The following is a 16,936-nucleotide window of genomic DNA, read 5'->3' on the forward strand; positions in this document are numbered from 1 at the left end:
CTTGGTCTGAGGGATCTGAGTCTCTTTCTGGTCATGCCAGTGCTATCATTTCTCCCAAATCCTTAGACTAATTGTGTTAATACCATTACGATCCCTTGGACCCAATTTTAGTTAATTTTTAAGAGCATTTCTCACAACATTTTTTGACTTTTTTCTTTCTTAGATATCTTTCAAAAAGTATGACTGTAAAATTTACTTATTTTTTAAAAGAATAAAACTCATTTTAACTTGTAATTGTGATATTGGACGCTTTCATAAATGTAAGATACATTATGAGATTTTAGTGATCTTATTCTTTCCTGTATCTTGAAACATGTAATTGAAACCACCTTTGAAAAATTATGACAGTTAGAGAAATCTGACATGGTTGACTCTATCTTGCTTCTGACATCAAAGCTGTCCTTGGTCATCTCTGGGCATAGGCCAAGCTAACTTTGGGAGGAATTTAGTTTATAGTTTAAAATTAAAGCAAGGATGATGATGGCCCTTCCCAAAACTAAACCACCTTTGGAAAACTAATGAAAGGCCACAGCGTTAGGATTATGAGAGGCACCTGAATTCTGCTAAAATGTAAGCATAATTAAATGATAACCCGCCATTGTGCTGGAGGTCAGAAGATTTGTAACTTCTCCAGTTGCTCCTATAGATAACATGACTATTGTAGAACCTAAGATCAGCCTTTTGATGTTTTTGCGGGCTTTTGCATTCTGGCAACTGATGGACCCCATTGGGACTCATGACCAATGACTCATCTGGTCCTGTGGACCCCCATCAAGAGGCAGACTCAGCAAATGAGGACCATTTTCCACACCCCTATGATGGCATCCCCAACCAATCAGCAGCACCCATTTCCTAGTCCCCTGCCCACCAAACCCTAGCCTCCAAGTCTTTGGGGAGACTGATTTGGGTAATAACTCTATCTCCTGTGTGGCTGGCCTCATGTCAATTACACTGTTTCTTTACTACAACACCATGGTCTCAGTGAACTGGTTTTGTTTGTGGAGTGGGCAGGAAGAACCCATGGGTGATTATGTAGTTAGTTTGTCATCTTAGGAATCGTTTCATCATTACTTATCAATTAATCCCAAAATGCTGAAAAAAGACTAAAATAAGAACACTGAAGAATGATAGCATCATCTAGAAGGATGATGCAATGTAGTGTAATAAATCATCAGAATTTTGTCATCCTTCAGTTTTCTTGCTTCATTGCTTAAAATGTTACATTGTCTTTAAGAACATATAAGACTCGGGATACTATCTTTGTTGTCTGCTTTTAGTTTTTATTAAGAAGTTCAGAAATACGGATTTTTCACTTTCCGCCTATTATGACAGAGGAAAGGTGATAGGGGAAGAGGTTACATAATCATTAGACAAACAGAAGATGAATTCAAAGAGACAGTAGAGTCCAGACAAATGCTGGCAAAATTGATTATGTGAGGCATAACCTAGCCTATGAGTCTTCAGATGACAAAAGCCTAGAAGATTTTTCTCAAACTTGAGAGTTAACGAATTTAAAAAATATATACTTCTTTCAAAAGTTTCAGAAGGTACATGTGCATGTTTGTTACAAAGGTGTATTGCATGATCCTGAGGTTTGGAGGACAATTGAACCCGTCACCAGGTAGTGAGCATAATTCCCAATTGGTTGTTTTTTGACTCTTGGCTCCCTCCCAACCTCCCCACTTTTTTATTTCCCAGTGCCTATTGTTCCCGTCTTTATGTCCATGTGTACCCAAGGTTTAGCTCCCACTTATAAATAAATGAGAACACGCAGTATTTGCTTTTCTGTTTCTGCGTTGGTTTGCTTAGGATAATGACCTCTAGCTGCATCTATGTTGCTGCGAAGGACATGATTTCATTAATTTTTATGTCTGAATAGTATTCCATGGTGTATATGTACCATATTTTCTTTAGCCAATCCACCACTGCTGGGCACCTGAGTTGATTCTATGTTTTTGCTATTGTGAATAGTGCTGCGATGAACATATGGGTACATGTGTCTTTTTGGTAGGAGGATTTATTTTCCTTTGAGTATATACCCTGCAGTGGGATTGCCAGGTTGAATGGTAGCTCTATTTTTGTAGTTCTTTGAGATATCTCTAAACTGCCTTCCACAGTGGCTGAATGAATGAATTTACATGCTCATCAACAGTGTATAAGCATTCCCTTTTCTCCATAGCCCTGCTAATATCTGTTATTTTTTGACTTTTTAATAAAAGCCAAGGAACATATTTTTAAAGACAAAAAGGAAATATGGTATTTTCATCCAGTTTGTCACTCAATATGATGAACTTAATTACACAATATTTTAGGAAAAATCCTGGGTCTTCCAATTTTGCTAAAAAGATATATGGTAATACTCTAATTTTTTAGGTTTTTGTGGAAAATTTACTTGAAATGGACAAATGCTGTAGGCAGGTGTGTACATAAGGAGGAAATAGTATAGAAAGAAAACTATTAATTGAATTGAAGATTTAAAATTGTGTTTGTAGACCTAAGAAAGAAAAAAATGACAATGTTTTGCAATCATTAGGGAAAGAAGATGAGCATTCTCTCTTCAACACAGTTATGAGCCACTAAAGCTTTCAAAAGTAGTGTGTTTTGATGATTCAATTACAAACAGAAGAACCGTAAGGAATAAGTTAGAACCAATTAGAGATACATTTGAAATCTGGAATCAGTATTTATAAGTTGAATATGTTTCAGGTTTATGACACTGGATCAATGAATGATTTAATCAAAGTTTGTTTTCTATTTCAGGTATGCTATATTCTTTATTATTATTATTTTATTTTATTTTTTGTAGAGATGGGGGTCTCACTATGTTGCCCAGGCTAGTCTTGAACCCCTGGCCTCAAGTGATCCTCCTGCCTCAGCCTCCCAAAGTGCTGGGATTGCAGGTGTGAGCTGCCACCATGCCCAGCCTCAGGTATACTATCTTCAAAAGTAGGGAAATGAATACAATTTGGGTTTATTACATTTAAATTCTTATTAACATTTCTAACAAAGCTGGCTTTCATTGTCTGTGGTAGTCAGCCCCCAAGATGGCCCTAAATGATCCTAGCCTCCTGCTATTCACACCTTGTGCAGTCTCCTTCTACATTGTACCAGGGTTGGTCAGTGTGACCAACAGAATATGGCAGAAATAATGTGCCATGGTTTGAATGTTTGCCTCCTTCAAGAGTCACGTTAAAATTTAACCACCATGGAAACACTATGAAAAGTTGGGACCTTTAAGAAGTGATTAGGCCATTAGGATTCCCCCTTCATGGGTGGGATTGGTGTAGTTATGAAAGAGTGAGTTTGTCTCCCTCTAACCTTGCCCGTCCTGCTTCCACTATGGGATGACATATCCAGAAGGCTCCCACTAGTTGCTGGCCCATTGATCTTGGACTTCACAGCCTCTAGAGCTGTAAACCAATAAATTTCTGCTCATTATACATGACCCAATCTCAGGTATTCTGTCACAGCAGCAAGAACGGGCTAAGACATTATGGTACATCACTCTTGAGATTAGGTTATAAAAGACAGGTGGGCTTTCTCTTTCACCACCCCCTCTGGGCAGGAAGTGAGCTATCCTGTTGTGAGACTCATGTGGAGAGGAATGGAGGTGGCCAGCCAACAGCTGGTGCGGAACCAAGGCCTGCTAATGACCATGTGAGTGAGCTTGGAAGAGGATCCTCCAGCCCTAGATGACTGTAATCCTGGCTGACAGCTTGAGTGCAACCAGGACTGGCTACATAATTTTAGACTGTGATCCAGTGCAAAATGAAAATGGGGGCTCCTTTTTCAAAAATTACTAAAAAAATCAAGACAGCAACAGCAGAGTATTAAGCCAAGTATAGGGCCTTTTGTGATTGTACCGTTTGCCTGCCCATGAAGCTGGCCCTGACTGCAATCTCATGAGAGACCCCAAGCCAGAACCACCAAACTAAGCCACTCCAAGATTCCTGCCACAGATACCACGAGATGAGAATTTTTTGCTGTTTTAAGCTGCTAAGTTTTGGGAGTAATCTGTTATGTAGTAATAGGCAACTAATATACTATCCCTTTATTACTGCTTCTATAAGTTATTTGTAAAAGGATTTTAAAATACCCATATGGCGAGATGAATTTTAAAACTGCTCTCAGTAAGAAACTTTCTACTCACACAGATCACCAGGGGCATATGTGATTTACCTAAAAGAAAAAAAAATGCCAAGAAAGATGGAATTTTACTTCCCATTTTCTCCTGGGTCCTATTTAATAAATGGATTTTCAGCTTGTTCTTGGATATTGTGACTATAGACAGAACCTCCTTTCAAAGTGGTGAATTCAATTTACCTCTTAATCTTTTACAAGGCCCTAATTCTTCTCTTTATATATAGTTTCCTATGAGCAACCATGAAAATGAAAAGAGAACAGCTATGTAAAGAAAGTCATTTTGAAGAGAAAGAGACTATGAAACCTCAAAGCACCCTCTCTTTGTATTGTGAAAGTTGTCAAAATCAAAATGGAATTGCTAATGTTAAGAAAACCCTGACAAATAGAGCTGAGGAAGGCCATGAGGAGTGGGTTTTTATATTTGTATGTCTGATCATAAAAGCTATAATAAAATATCATAAAAAGCATGACCTTCTATAAAGGCCATATTTTTGTGAGGACATCTGTCCAGTAACTGTCTGTTTAACCTTGAACTGGTGTTATCTTTGTTACTAATCTTTATAGTCAAAGACAGTTATTTCAGAACAATTATGTAATCAAAATTTTAAAAAATACTCAGATGGTAAATAGTTATAACTATTTTTCCTGAGCTGCTAAGGGTTAAAGGGATAAGAGTGATTTAGTTAGTCACAAATGTAGTTTCATATTCTCTCCTACCTCAACGCCTTTGCATATGCTGTTTGCTATGCCTAGTATGCTCTTCCCCTCACGCTTTATCCAGCTTAAATCAGACAGCCTTCAGTTCTTGACTTAAACATCACTTTGGCAGGGCACAGTGCTCGTGCCTGTAATCCCAGCACTTTGGGAGGCCGAGGAGGGAGGATTGCTTGAGCCCAGCAATTCGAGACCAGCCTGGGCAACATAGGGAGATCCTGTCTCTAGAGATTCTGTCTCTACAAAATAAAAAGTTAGCCAAGTGTGTTGGCATACTCCTGTGGTCCAAACTACTTGGTGGGCTGAGGTGGGAAGATTGCTTGAGCCCAGAAGTTGAGGCTTCAGTGAGCCGTGATTGTGCTACTGCAGTCCAGCCTGGGCAACAGAGTGAGATCCCTATTTCAAAAAACGCCCCCCAAAACATCACTTCCTGAGGAAAATTATTACTGACTCTCCAGACTGGGTTACATACCTCTTAAAATAAAGTCCCCAAACACCTGTGCCTCCTTGCAGTACCGTGGATACTTGTAATTAGTGAATTAATTGTTGATAATTAGTTGCTTAATATCCGTCTTCCCACTAGACTGTAAGTTCCTTGATGTCATTTGCCTTTTGTCTTTGTTCACACTGCATACCTAGACCCTGGTGCAGTGCTTGGCACTCAGTAGGAATGCAGCAAAATTTGTTTGATTGACTGGTTTGCCTCTATGCCAATGGATTAGGACCACATGATGATGATTTATGATGGAGTATTAAACCACAGGCTGAATGAAGTCGTTGCGGTAATGCTTTCTCTGGAGCATCTAAACATGGTGGTTCTGGTCCTGAATACAAGGGAAATGCCCCTTTTCCAACTGGACTCTTGTATAAACAACACAGACTATTAAAGCAGGTGAATGGGGAAAATTCATACCCATGGATATTGAAGTCAGCCTTCAGCAATGAACAAAATAGCATGCACAAAAACAGTATGTGCTTCTGACTCTTAGGGGTGAGAGATTTAACCCATTTATGCTGGAGATTGCAATTTTTTGAACTGCAAAATCAGACCTTGGCGATGACCTTGAGAAGTAGGATATAAATAACCCTCACATGATCAGCATTCCAATAATGGAACACTAGGCATAAGTGGGTTAAGAGGATGCCAAATTTTTGGATGTGAATGCAAAATTTAAGAACTGCCCTTGGTAAATGTGACCTTTGTTGTTAAGCCTCAGTTCCTCATCTATCCAATGGGACCAATAGTAACGACCTCATAAGTTGGGTCTGAGGATATGAGATAAAGTAGGGAAAGTGCTTAGCAAAAGGTTAGCTTTTAGTACCCTCCACCCTCATAACAAGGTGGATTGGGGTTTGATTCTTATTCTGCTCTTTGTTTCTGGCTATGTGAGTTATTTAACCTCCCATAGTCTCAGTGTCTTCATTAGTGAAATGGAGAAAATAATGCTTCCTACCTCGTAGAGTAAATGCAAGAGTGTATACTAAGGTCTTCATTTTTGGCATTTGCTAAGCCCTCATAGTTACTACCACTATTATTATTAATTTTGAACTAGGTTACAGAAAAACAACCCGGTGAAGAGAAAGATCCCTTTATAGGTGGAAGAGGGAGGGGAAATAAATAGAAACAGAAGAATATAGACAATTGCCAAAAATATTTTCACAAGATGTGCATTATTCCCAGTGACTATAACTGACCACTGGTCTCTTTAGGGGCTTATTTCTTGCCAGCCTGGCACCACATGGCTTGAGCTTCATTCCAGTATGTTCTCAGTTCCTCCCACTTGAACGTGCCTAAGGGAAATACCAGAAGGAAATTTTTGTGGCCACGAAGAGTCTGGGTGTCTGGCAGTAAGGCCAGTGTCTTAGTCAGCTCAGGCTGCCTTAACATAGACTGGGTGGCTTACAAACAATAGAAATGTATTTATCACAGTTCTGGAGGCTGGAAGTCCAAGATCAGGGTGCTGGCATGGTTGGGTTCTGGTGAGGCCAGATGGCCAACTTCTCTTTGTATCTACGCATGGCAGAGAGCAGACAGGGAAAGCAAACTCTCTTGTGACTCTTATAAGGGCACTAATCTCATTCATGAGGGTTTCACCCTCATGACCTCACCTAATCCTTTTTTTTTTGACTGTATATCATCATCATCTAATCATAATTATCTCCCAAAGGACTCATCTCCCAAGGCCATCACATGGAGCTGGTAGACTTTCAACATATGAATTTCAGGGAGACATATTTAGTCCATAAGAGCCATTAATATTTTCGAGTACCAGGGAGCTGGGTCTGCAGAACTAGAGATAAACCACAGCTTGAATGCTGTGGCCTCCTTTTGTTTGGCAACTCAAGGACGACTCATGAAGATGGCCTCTACTTCTAATTGTGTCCCAGAATTGTATCCTTTCTTAGTAACATAAACGTTGACTTTTAGCTGTACACATGTGGTCACCTCCAATTAGGATTACATTTTTTAAAGCCCTTTTTTGCTGAATGTGGTCATATGACCAAGTTCTAGCCAATGAGACAAAATGAAACGTGACTTCTGGGAGGTGTCCTTAAAAAGAGGAGCATGCTCTTCTTTCCTCTTTTTCCTTCCTGTTGGCTGGAAAATAGATATGATGGCTGGGGCTTAAGCAATCATCTTGTACCACCAGGTAGAGCTGCTTATTATGACAGAGAAATAATAGAAGGAGCCTGGGGTGGAGGAAGCTGCCTGAAACTTTCAATGGAGTTGTGTACCAAAGAGAGAGCTAAATTTCTAAATTGTTTGTCACTTGAATTATTTTTGTCATGTGTATTTAAAGCTTAAGGAGTGACTTTGGTAAGGTTAAATGTCTGCGGGTAAACTTCATTTGCACACTGGGACTAATAATACTTACCTTAGCCTAATGCTAAGGTTACAGCAAGTTAGTCATAAATCTAAAAGCAGAACCTAGGAATCTTAATGTCTCAAGCTTCTAAGCTCACTAGTGTTTTTGACAAAAGTCTTGGACCTTAGATACAGTGTACCTCTTTCCATTGGTAGCTATTGTAACAAATGAAGCAAATATAAATCAGGATATATTTATGTTATAGAAGCACTCTGCTCCAGAGCCTCATTCAGGATCTACCTCCATCATGAGACCTTCCTGCCCATTAGGCCTACAGTGGGTCATCTCACTCTGAGTTCCTACAACACACTGCAGGCTTTACTCTTTTTTTTTTTTGAGACGGAGTCTCACTCTGTCGCCCAGGCTGGAGTGCAGTGGCGCAATCTCGGCTCACTGCCAGCTCCGCCTCCCAGGTTCATGCCATTCTCCTGCCTCAGCCTCCCCAGTAGCTGGGACTACAGGCGCCCGCCACCACACCTGGCTAATTTTTTGTATTTTTAGTAGAGATGGGGTTTCACCGTGTTCGCCAGGATGGTCTCCATCTCCTGACCTTGTGATCTGCCCTCCTCGGCCTCCCAGAGTGCTGGGATTACAGGCATGAACCACCGTGCCTGGCCAGCTTTACTCTTAAATGTGGTCCCCAGGTATCTCTCTGGTCTGTGTCTTAAATTAGATGGTAACTTCTCAGAGGGCTGGGTGTGCATCCAAAGATCCATCATAATAATGAACATTGTGCAAGGCGTAGAAGGAGGTGCATCAAAGTGCTTACTAAAAATGGATGAAAAGATTCTATTCTGAAGATGAGATGAGGAAAGAATCCTCTAGATTGTATAGAAACACAGATTATATATATATATATATATATATATATATATATATATATATATATATATTTCTTTTTTTCTAGATGGAGTCTCGCTCTGTTGCCCAGGCTGGAGGGCAGTGGTATGATCTTGACTCACTGCAACCTCCGTCTCCCAAGCAATTCTGCATCAGCCTCCCGAGTAGCTGGGATTACAGGCGCACACCACTGCACCCAGCTAATTTTTCTATTTTTAGTGGAGATGAGGTTTTGCCATGCTGGCCAGTCTGGTCTCAAACTCCTGGCCTCAAGTGATCTGCCCACATCGGACTCTCAAAGTGCTGGGATTACAGGGGTAAGCCACCACGCCTGGCCAGAAACACAGATATATTTGAAACTGGCATTTCTAGTTAGTACTAAATATTTGAGGCCTTCAGACCTCAATCTGTGATATAAAGTATTAATTTTCATCTACTGAAATATCCCATTGCAAATAGAAGTCCCACAAGACAAGGAGTATGACTGAAACTGGACAAACCAGATGCCAAGATAGTTAGATTATTTTTGGACCATGAGTCTGGCCTCCAGGGAAAGAAGAAACTTGTCAATTTTACTTTTTTTGCTTGGATCAGAAGATTAAGCCTGGCAGAGAGATACTGTTTGGGACTAGTGGTTCTCTGGAATTCCTAACCTTCTCTGGGCTTGGGAGGAGTTGGGAGAAGAAAATGCATCATCTGAATGATGGCCATGGTTACAACAGGCCTCATATGCCAACCAGAGGGAAAGAAAATACTTGCTGAGCAGAGTAACTGGAAAGCGGTTGCTCATAGTTTGAACTAAGCTACATGATTGAAATCCAGAATAATGTAGATTTTTGGACCAGTGAACACTTGGAAATAAGCTTTCTGGCTGGAAAGCAGCATTTGATGTTAGGGATGGAAAGGGCTATTGCAATGCTTTTTCCCTGGGCACTTTGTGCTGCCAGATACTCAGGGCCATCTGAAGCATATTTACTTACTCCAGCAGATTTCTCAATAGTTCCAGCAACAGGAAGGAGTTGACCAGCTTGATAGGTGAATGTAGCCAGGTGGTAGAGTCAGGAAAAGCCTGTCACACTGCTGAGCCCGATGGTAACAGTTCCATCCTGTTGAGCCCCTGGAGGGTGAACACTTAGGCAGACACATGGATATTGATGTCAGTGCTGCACAGGGCACGGTACTGGACAAGTGTCACAAGTCCAGCTGGGCAAACTCCAGGATGCCAGGTCACAAGGGCTGTTTCCACGAAGGGCTGACCCCTGATGTTTACATCCTTTTCCTCTGAAGCTCAGTGGAGCTCACCAGTCTCAGTTCACCTTGTAGGCCACTGAAGAAATTCCCAATTAGCACAGAGGAACGTCCAACCCTATGGGATTTGAGACTGGAGATTGCAGCCATCACATGACGGAAGCAGAATTAGACTCCAAAAACCTTGCCTTGAGTCTCGGAGTCTCGGCTCTGTCATTTGCCAGCCAAATGAGGCCAGGCAAGTCACAATCTCATGGAGTATTCACTTATCTACCTGTAAAGTAGGAATGTCTGACCTATTTGAGAAGATTGTTCTGAGGATAAAATGAGATAAGGCATTTGTCCTGTCCTCTTCAAATGCCATATTGTGATACTTTTCACTTAATTATTTTAAGGGCTTTAAATACTCCATCTCCTTTAATTTTGACAACATTTCATGGCAGGGGATACTATTTTTATCCCCATTTTACAGAGAGAAAAACGGGACCCTGGATGAGTCAAGTGACTTCTTCAAACTTATACCACTAGGTGGCAGACTCAGGATTTGAACCCTGCTGTACAGCTCCAGAGTCTGTCTGACTAAAGCACTCATTCCCAGTGGAGGAAAAGATAGACTATTCTTTTAGAAGTGCGCTTCATTTTTGTTTGGAGAACCACAAGTACTTTGTTATTGTTCCAGCATCCAGTCTGAGCTTTCTTGTCTGAGGGCAATGGGGAGAGGGGAAGTCTTTTAAGCAGGGAATGGTGAGTTCCGGTTTGCTGCTTAAAAGGATCACTGGCTTCTAAATAGCGAATAGACACACTGGCTGCCGTGTGGAGGCTGGATGGGGCCAGTGTGGAGAGAGGGCAAAACTGAATTCAGGAGTCAGGTGGGAAGCTGTTTCATGGAATCCAGGAGAGAAGCCCTGAGGGAGCAGAGCTAATCTTAGGACCTCTCAGACCAGATAGGGAGAAGGAGTGTGGCACTGATGCTTACAATCAAATTATAGAAAAGAATCCCTCCCTGCGAAGTAGCCCATATTGATGGAAGTAAGCACTAAAGGTTGTTCTCCACATAAGGAGATCGCTCTGGGTTTCATTTTGCGCCCCCCCGCCCCCTTCCCTGTGATTTCCTGGAGATGTCAGTCTCACTGAAGGCAGCCGAACACCTTGCTCTGTTGAGGAGCCGGTGTGATGCAGCTGTGACCATTCCCAAGATGGCCTTCCGGGGATAGCCCTGGGCAGAGCCCCCCAACATCTGACTGAAGCTCCGCTGAGCTGTCCTCTCCAAGAGGGTCGGGCACCCGGGAGAGATCTCCTCTCCTTGTTCTACCCCATCTCTGGGATCTCTGCATCCTCAGACTGCCTCCCATCAGGGGACCAGGGCCTCTCTGCCCGCCTCTTCCAGAGCTGCTGGGCTATAGAGAGGCTGCCCCTTGCCCTCCAGTTCAGAGGGGTTCCTGAGTTCCAATCCTGGATCACACGGACCATAGGGCTGGGAGGTGTGTGTGTGTGTGTGTGTGTGTGTGTGTGTGTGTGTGTGTGTAGGGGGTTACCGTACCCAAGAGGCCCTCCCCAGCGGCCAATGCCCAGCACAGGCTTCACCTTGTCCCTTGCGACTTCTCCCGGGGCAGCCGCTGTGAGACTCAGGATGTCACCTCCCAGGGAGAGTCTTTGAAAGAAGTGGATGCTCCCATTCCCTACTCCAACGCCACAGCCCACCCTGTGCGGGTCATCCAGCGACTTCCCAGTTGCTCTTCCCAGATGCAGCAGGGAGGCAGATCTCTCGGCGCCTTCGTGTCACAGCATTCTCATCTGATAAATGGGGCTAGGAGTATTTTCCCTGCCTACTTCACCAGGCTGTTGGGACAATCACGAGCTTGAGCTAAGAAATATACATGCTTAAGGCATTATTATTAGCCAGGTGAGCCTTCTGGTGGGTGCCGGCTGCTGGGGCTCTCTCAGGCTTCCTCGGGCAGGAGTGCCGCGAGAAAGTTACTCTTTATCCCACTCTCTCCCGGGGCCTACTCCCGCGGAGCTCCTCGGCGGGGGGTTGACCACGAGTGGCTCCTCTTGCCCCTCTCCCATTGGCTTTCACCTGCCAGAGGGTCGGCTTCAACAGGCCTCTTGGCCCGTCAATCAGGCCCGCCGTGCTCCGCCCCGCCCCTCCCGGGGGTTTATAACGGGAATTCCCATGGCCCGGGCTCAGGCGTCCAACCTGCTGCCGCCTGGGCCCCGCCGAGCGGAGCTAGCGCCGCGCGCAGAGCACACGCTCGCGCTCCAGCTCCCCTCCTGCGCGGTTCATGACTGTGTCCCCTGACCGCAGCCTCTGCGAGCCCCCGCCGCAGGACCGCGGCCCGCTCCCCGCCGCCGCGAGGGCCCCGAGCGAAGGAAGGAAGGGAGGCGCGCTGTGCGCCCCGCGGAGCCCGCGAACCCCGCTCGCTGCCGGCTGCCCAGCCTGGCTGGTACCATGCTGCCCGCGCGCTGCGCCCGCCTGCTCACGCCCCACTTGCTGCTGGTGTTGGTGCAGCTGTCCCCTGCTCGCGGCCACCGCACCACAGGCCCCAGGGTAAGTGCGCCCCCAGCTTTGCGCCCACCTGCGGAGGGAGGGGAGGTTGCTTCGCCCCTCATCCCTGAGGGAAGGAGGAGGGGGAAGAGAGATGTCAGAGACCTGTTGTCCTCTGTCTACTACCAGGTCCCCGGCGGGCTTGGTGAAGTTGCTGAAATATTTTTTTTCTCCCATTGGAGCCACCACCACTCCCTTTCTTGACCCACCATCCCTCCCCTGCCCTCGAACTGTCACTGGTTGGTTTTCTTTCCCAATCTCTTCTTTCCTGCATTTTGCTCAAGACCCTCAGAGGTGCCTCCTGCGTCGGAGAGAAGCTCGCTCTCCGCTCATGCAGGGCTTCCCTGTGGTCTCACGCTGCGCCCGGTCCAGCGCGCTGGAGTTGTTGGCAGGCGCGGGGGTTGGGACGGGGGCGGGTGCAGCTCTGCCTGGAGAGTTTTAGGTTACCCGCGAGCCACACAAGGACCTTGTGTTGTTGTTTTAAAAAGCGATCACTGCTCGTAAAACCCACAGCAGATAATTTTAATGTCCCCTCCTGCCGGGCAGGCACTGGAAGAGGGTCAGAGGTGGGGTACTGTAAAGAGGTGGGAGGGAAGAGTTGCGCAATGTTCAGGGGTCTCTTCCCCTGGGTTCAGTGCTGGGGTTGAATTACTCGTTGAACCTTGGTCTGATTGGGGTTTCTGAACGACATGAAACCTGCCAATTCTGTGCACAGGACAGATTGTCCAGGGCATTGTAAAATCTCCTGGAACCGACAGTATTGTGTTCATTTCTGGTCTAGATTATCCCCGCAACACCCCCCACCAATTGGTCTAATAAAGAATTTCACTGCCTTAAAACATGTACTATTAAACGACCTAGTGGTTCTTTTGACCAAACTTAATCCAGGCAATCTCTGGCCAAGCATCAGTTTATGTCAGGGCAATTGCCTCTTAACTGGCAGCCTGAGAGTCCATGTGAAAGTAGCTAGGATCTTTGTGAAAACAAGGTTGGCTCAACCAACTCGTGCTTTCTTTCTTGAACATCCTTGGGCCTGGCCCTTTACCACCTGTTCAGATTGCAGGTTGTTTATTCATAGCTTTTACTATATGAGAATCATCTTTATAGCTGTCGTGTGGAGAAAAAGTCTTGCAATGCTTGACAAGTCTTAATGACTGCCCAGATGCTGGGTTGATTACATCCAAGCCCAGCTATCACTGTGAGATCAGATTTGCTGCCACTTAGGAAAGAAAAGTGTTTGTCCCTGTGTTGGGCCAGCCCTTGCTTTTATGACCAGATGTGCAACAGCAGCAGTTAAAGTGTGGCAGATTAGATCCAGGGCGTGTCATAAATCCTCGACAGCAGGCATTCCCAAAGCTGGGGCAAGTAAGGGCTCCAGGAGTGACTTTTATGGATGCAGATGAGGATGCCTTTTAAATGAAGCTGCTTGGTTTGATATTAGGACTCAGAGCTCTTAAACTCTGAGGTCAGGCGAGCCATGCGTTCCCTCCAATAATTAGGAACAGTCAAGACAGAGATGCAGACCAGAGCACCCCGACTGAAATCTGGATGGCCGCCCACAGGAGGGTCGAAAGGAGAGAGGCCCTGAGACAAATGGTGGGGGGCTCGTTTGTTTGCTGCTGGGCTTGTCTAGAGTCTCAAGCCATATGGCTTTCCTTCCTGGCCTCCTGGAATCAGAGGAAGCAACATTTAGGGGAAAGCTAGGGACTTGAGGGGAAATCAGGCACCGTGGTTAGGTTCCTTCCAGCTCCTCTAGTTTATTAATTTGATAGAAGTGATGGAACGTAAGCAGGAATTGTAAATAGGCTGGTGTATGTCCAAGCTGCTTCACACTCTCTCTCTCCTTCTTTCTTTTTTTTCCTCTTTCTCTCTCTCACTCAAATACATACATGCACAAACACACACATATGCACACATATCTTGGTGTGTTTAGAAAGTACCAAGGAGAAGGTGCTGTCTCGAGCATGTGGTTACCTGGTTGTGTTTATAGATAACAATAAGAGCTACCACTTATGAACATCTGGGCTGGGCACTTTACATGATCTCTTACTCGAATGAGAACAAGAAGTTGGGTCTTTTAAAAGCCATTTTACAGATGACAAAGTGAGACTCAGGGTGGCCAATCGACTTGCCTGAGCTTCCAGTTTATATGGATTGAAAAGTTGTGTGCACTCCCCACCACCAGGCAGCTGTAGTGAGTGTTCATCCGAGTGATGCTGTTTCTGTTAAAGAAAGAGATGGCTCGATGAGAAATACAGAACCCGGATACATCAGGGGAGTCTGCAGAGAAATTATTAATATTTTTTTGGTGTCTGTATCACTTAAGGCAAATGACTGAATTTCAACCTGTCCCCAAAGACTCCAGTTCTTTTCTATGGCTTACTGGGGGCCTCAAAAGTGTAGCTCTGGTTGTTGAGAGCGGCGTCATCCGAGGAGCAGAAACATCTGGCTTGTTGCACTATTCCCTGTGGGCGCTCCTAAGTCTCTTCTGTTAATCTTTTGAGTGACAGAGGCTTAAGGATTGGCATCTTTTCCAGCTGGCTTTCTAGGAAACCAAGAGCATGCCCTTTCAGTTTAACTTTATCTGGCTCACTAATTGAGCTCCCCCGAGGCCTAGACCCCAGTCCTTGCCCCCTTATTTGCTTCCTGCCTTCCTTCATAAAATTCTTGACATTTGTTTGACTCTGGAAACCAGAGGCTATCAAGTATCAGATTGGAGGCTATTATGTAGGAAGCACCTGATTTTGGGGTCTCTCAACTGTGAGTGGTTGCTTGGCTAGCTGGGACGTTGGTCAGGATTCTTTTAATTACTGAGGAGGCAGCCGTTTCTTTAATCCTGCACAATTTACTGAAAATGTTTCAGGGGAGGATGGGATGGGGGAGGGGCTCTCCCTGGCTGATGGTGTCTGGCCGATGGTCAAGCCAACTGCCTGTCTTTGTTAAGTTCTGTGTCTCCCTTGAAGACAGAAAGCTGGGTGAAGGCAGGAACTGTTTCTGTCTTGTCTAGGGATTTATCTCCAGAGCTCAGCAAGGGGCCAGACACCTGTCAATATTTACTTTGTTGGTGCTGGTGGAATGAACAAATAAATGCAGATAATGTGTGTTTGAGAGTGATTACAGGTTTCACTTTGACTGGAGGCAGGAACTAGATTTAAGAAGTGTGAGAAATAGGAGATGATGCGAAGATCAAGAGGTCTGAGTCAGAAATGGATTTTTATTTTTTAAATTTGACAGATAGCATTGTATGTATTTATTGTGCACAACATGATGTTTTGAAGTATATATACATTATGAAATAGTTAAATCTAGCTAATTAATGATAGCATTACCTCGTATAATTATCATTTTTGTGGTGAGAGCACTTAACATCCACTCTTTGCATTTTTCAAGGATACAATAATTTGTCATTAACTATAGTCACTTTGAATAGATCTCTTGCATTTATTACTCCTCTCTAACTATAATTATGTACCCTTTGACCAACCTCTCTCCTTCCCCTCTCCCCTCTTCCTTCCTCAGCCTCTGGTAACCACTGTTCTACTTTCTGCTTCTATGAGACCAATTTTTTTAGATTCCACATATGAGTGAGATTATGCGGTATCTGTCCTTCTGTGGCTGGCTTACTTTTCTTAACGTCCTCCAGGTTCATCCACATTGTTGCAAATGACAGGACTTCATTCTTTTCTGTGGCTGAATAGTATTCCTTGTGTATATATACCATATTTTCTCTATCCATTCATCCACTGATAGACAATTAGGTTGATTTCATATCCTGGCTATTGTGAACAATGCTGCAATAAACATGGGAGAACAGGTATTTCTTCAACATACTGATTTCACTTCCTTTGGGTAAATGTCCAGCAGTGAGATTGCTGGATCATATGCTAGTTCTGCTTTAAATTTTTTGAGGAATGTTTTTACTGTTTCTCATAATGGCTGTACTAATTTACGTTCCCACCAACAGTGTGTGAGAACTCCCTTTTCTCCATATCCTTACCAGCACTTGTTGTTTTTTGTCTTTTTGATAATAGCCATTCTAGCTGGAGTGAGGTGGTATCTCATTGTGGTTTGAATGCATTTCCCTGATGATTAGTGATGTTGAGCATTTTAAAATATACCTATTGCCCATTTCTATGTCTTCTTTTGAGAAATACCTATTCAGATCTTTTGCCCATTTTTTCATTGCATTGTTTTTTGTTTTTTTTTGCTATTAAGTGATTTGAGTTCTCTGTGTACTTTGCATATTAACTCCTTATCAGATATACAGTTTGTGAATATGTTCTCCCATTCTCTAGGTTATCTCTTTACTTGGTTAATTGTTTTCCTTGGTGTGCAGAAGCTTTTTAGTTTGGTATAATTTCATTTGTCTGTTTTTGCTTTTGTTGCTTATGCTTTTGAGGTCCCCAAACCAAAGTCATGGAGCTTTCCCCCTATGTTTTCTTTTAATAGTGTCATAGTTTTGGATCTTACATTTAAGTCTTTAATTCATTTGAGTCAATTTTTGTATATGGTGAGAGATGAGGGTCTAATTTCATTCTTCTGCATGTGGATATCCAGTTTTCCTAACACTATTTATTGA

General features: G+C 43.8%; 1 protein-coding gene across 4 annotated transcripts in view; it reads left to right on the forward strand.

Annotated features, from left to right (window-relative positions):
* The first annotated feature begins 11,963 nt into the window (after positions 1-11,963).
* SMOC1 (SPARC related modular calcium binding 1) overlaps positions 11,964-16,936 on the forward strand; it is a 149,333-nt gene continuing 144,360 nt past the window's right edge. For 2 of the 4 annotated variants that reach the window (XM_008977822.4, XM_008977823.4), the window contains exon 1: positions 11,981-12,360. In XM_008977822.4, the coding sequence (XP_008976070.1) occupies positions 12,262-12,360 (99 nt within the window). In that variant the 5' untranslated portion in view covers positions 11,981-12,261. Of the gene's footprint in view, positions 12,361-16,936 lie in introns of all 4 variants that reach the window. The other 2 variants (XM_008977824.4, XM_003824104.5) reach the window with 2 other exon arrangements.

Source organism: Pan paniscus, chromosome 15 (genome assembly GCF_029289425.2).
Source record: "Pan paniscus chromosome 15, NHGRI_mPanPan1-v2.0_pri, whole genome shotgun sequence".
Classification (NCBI taxonomy): domain Eukaryota; kingdom Metazoa; phylum Chordata; class Mammalia; order Primates; family Hominidae; genus Pan; species Pan paniscus.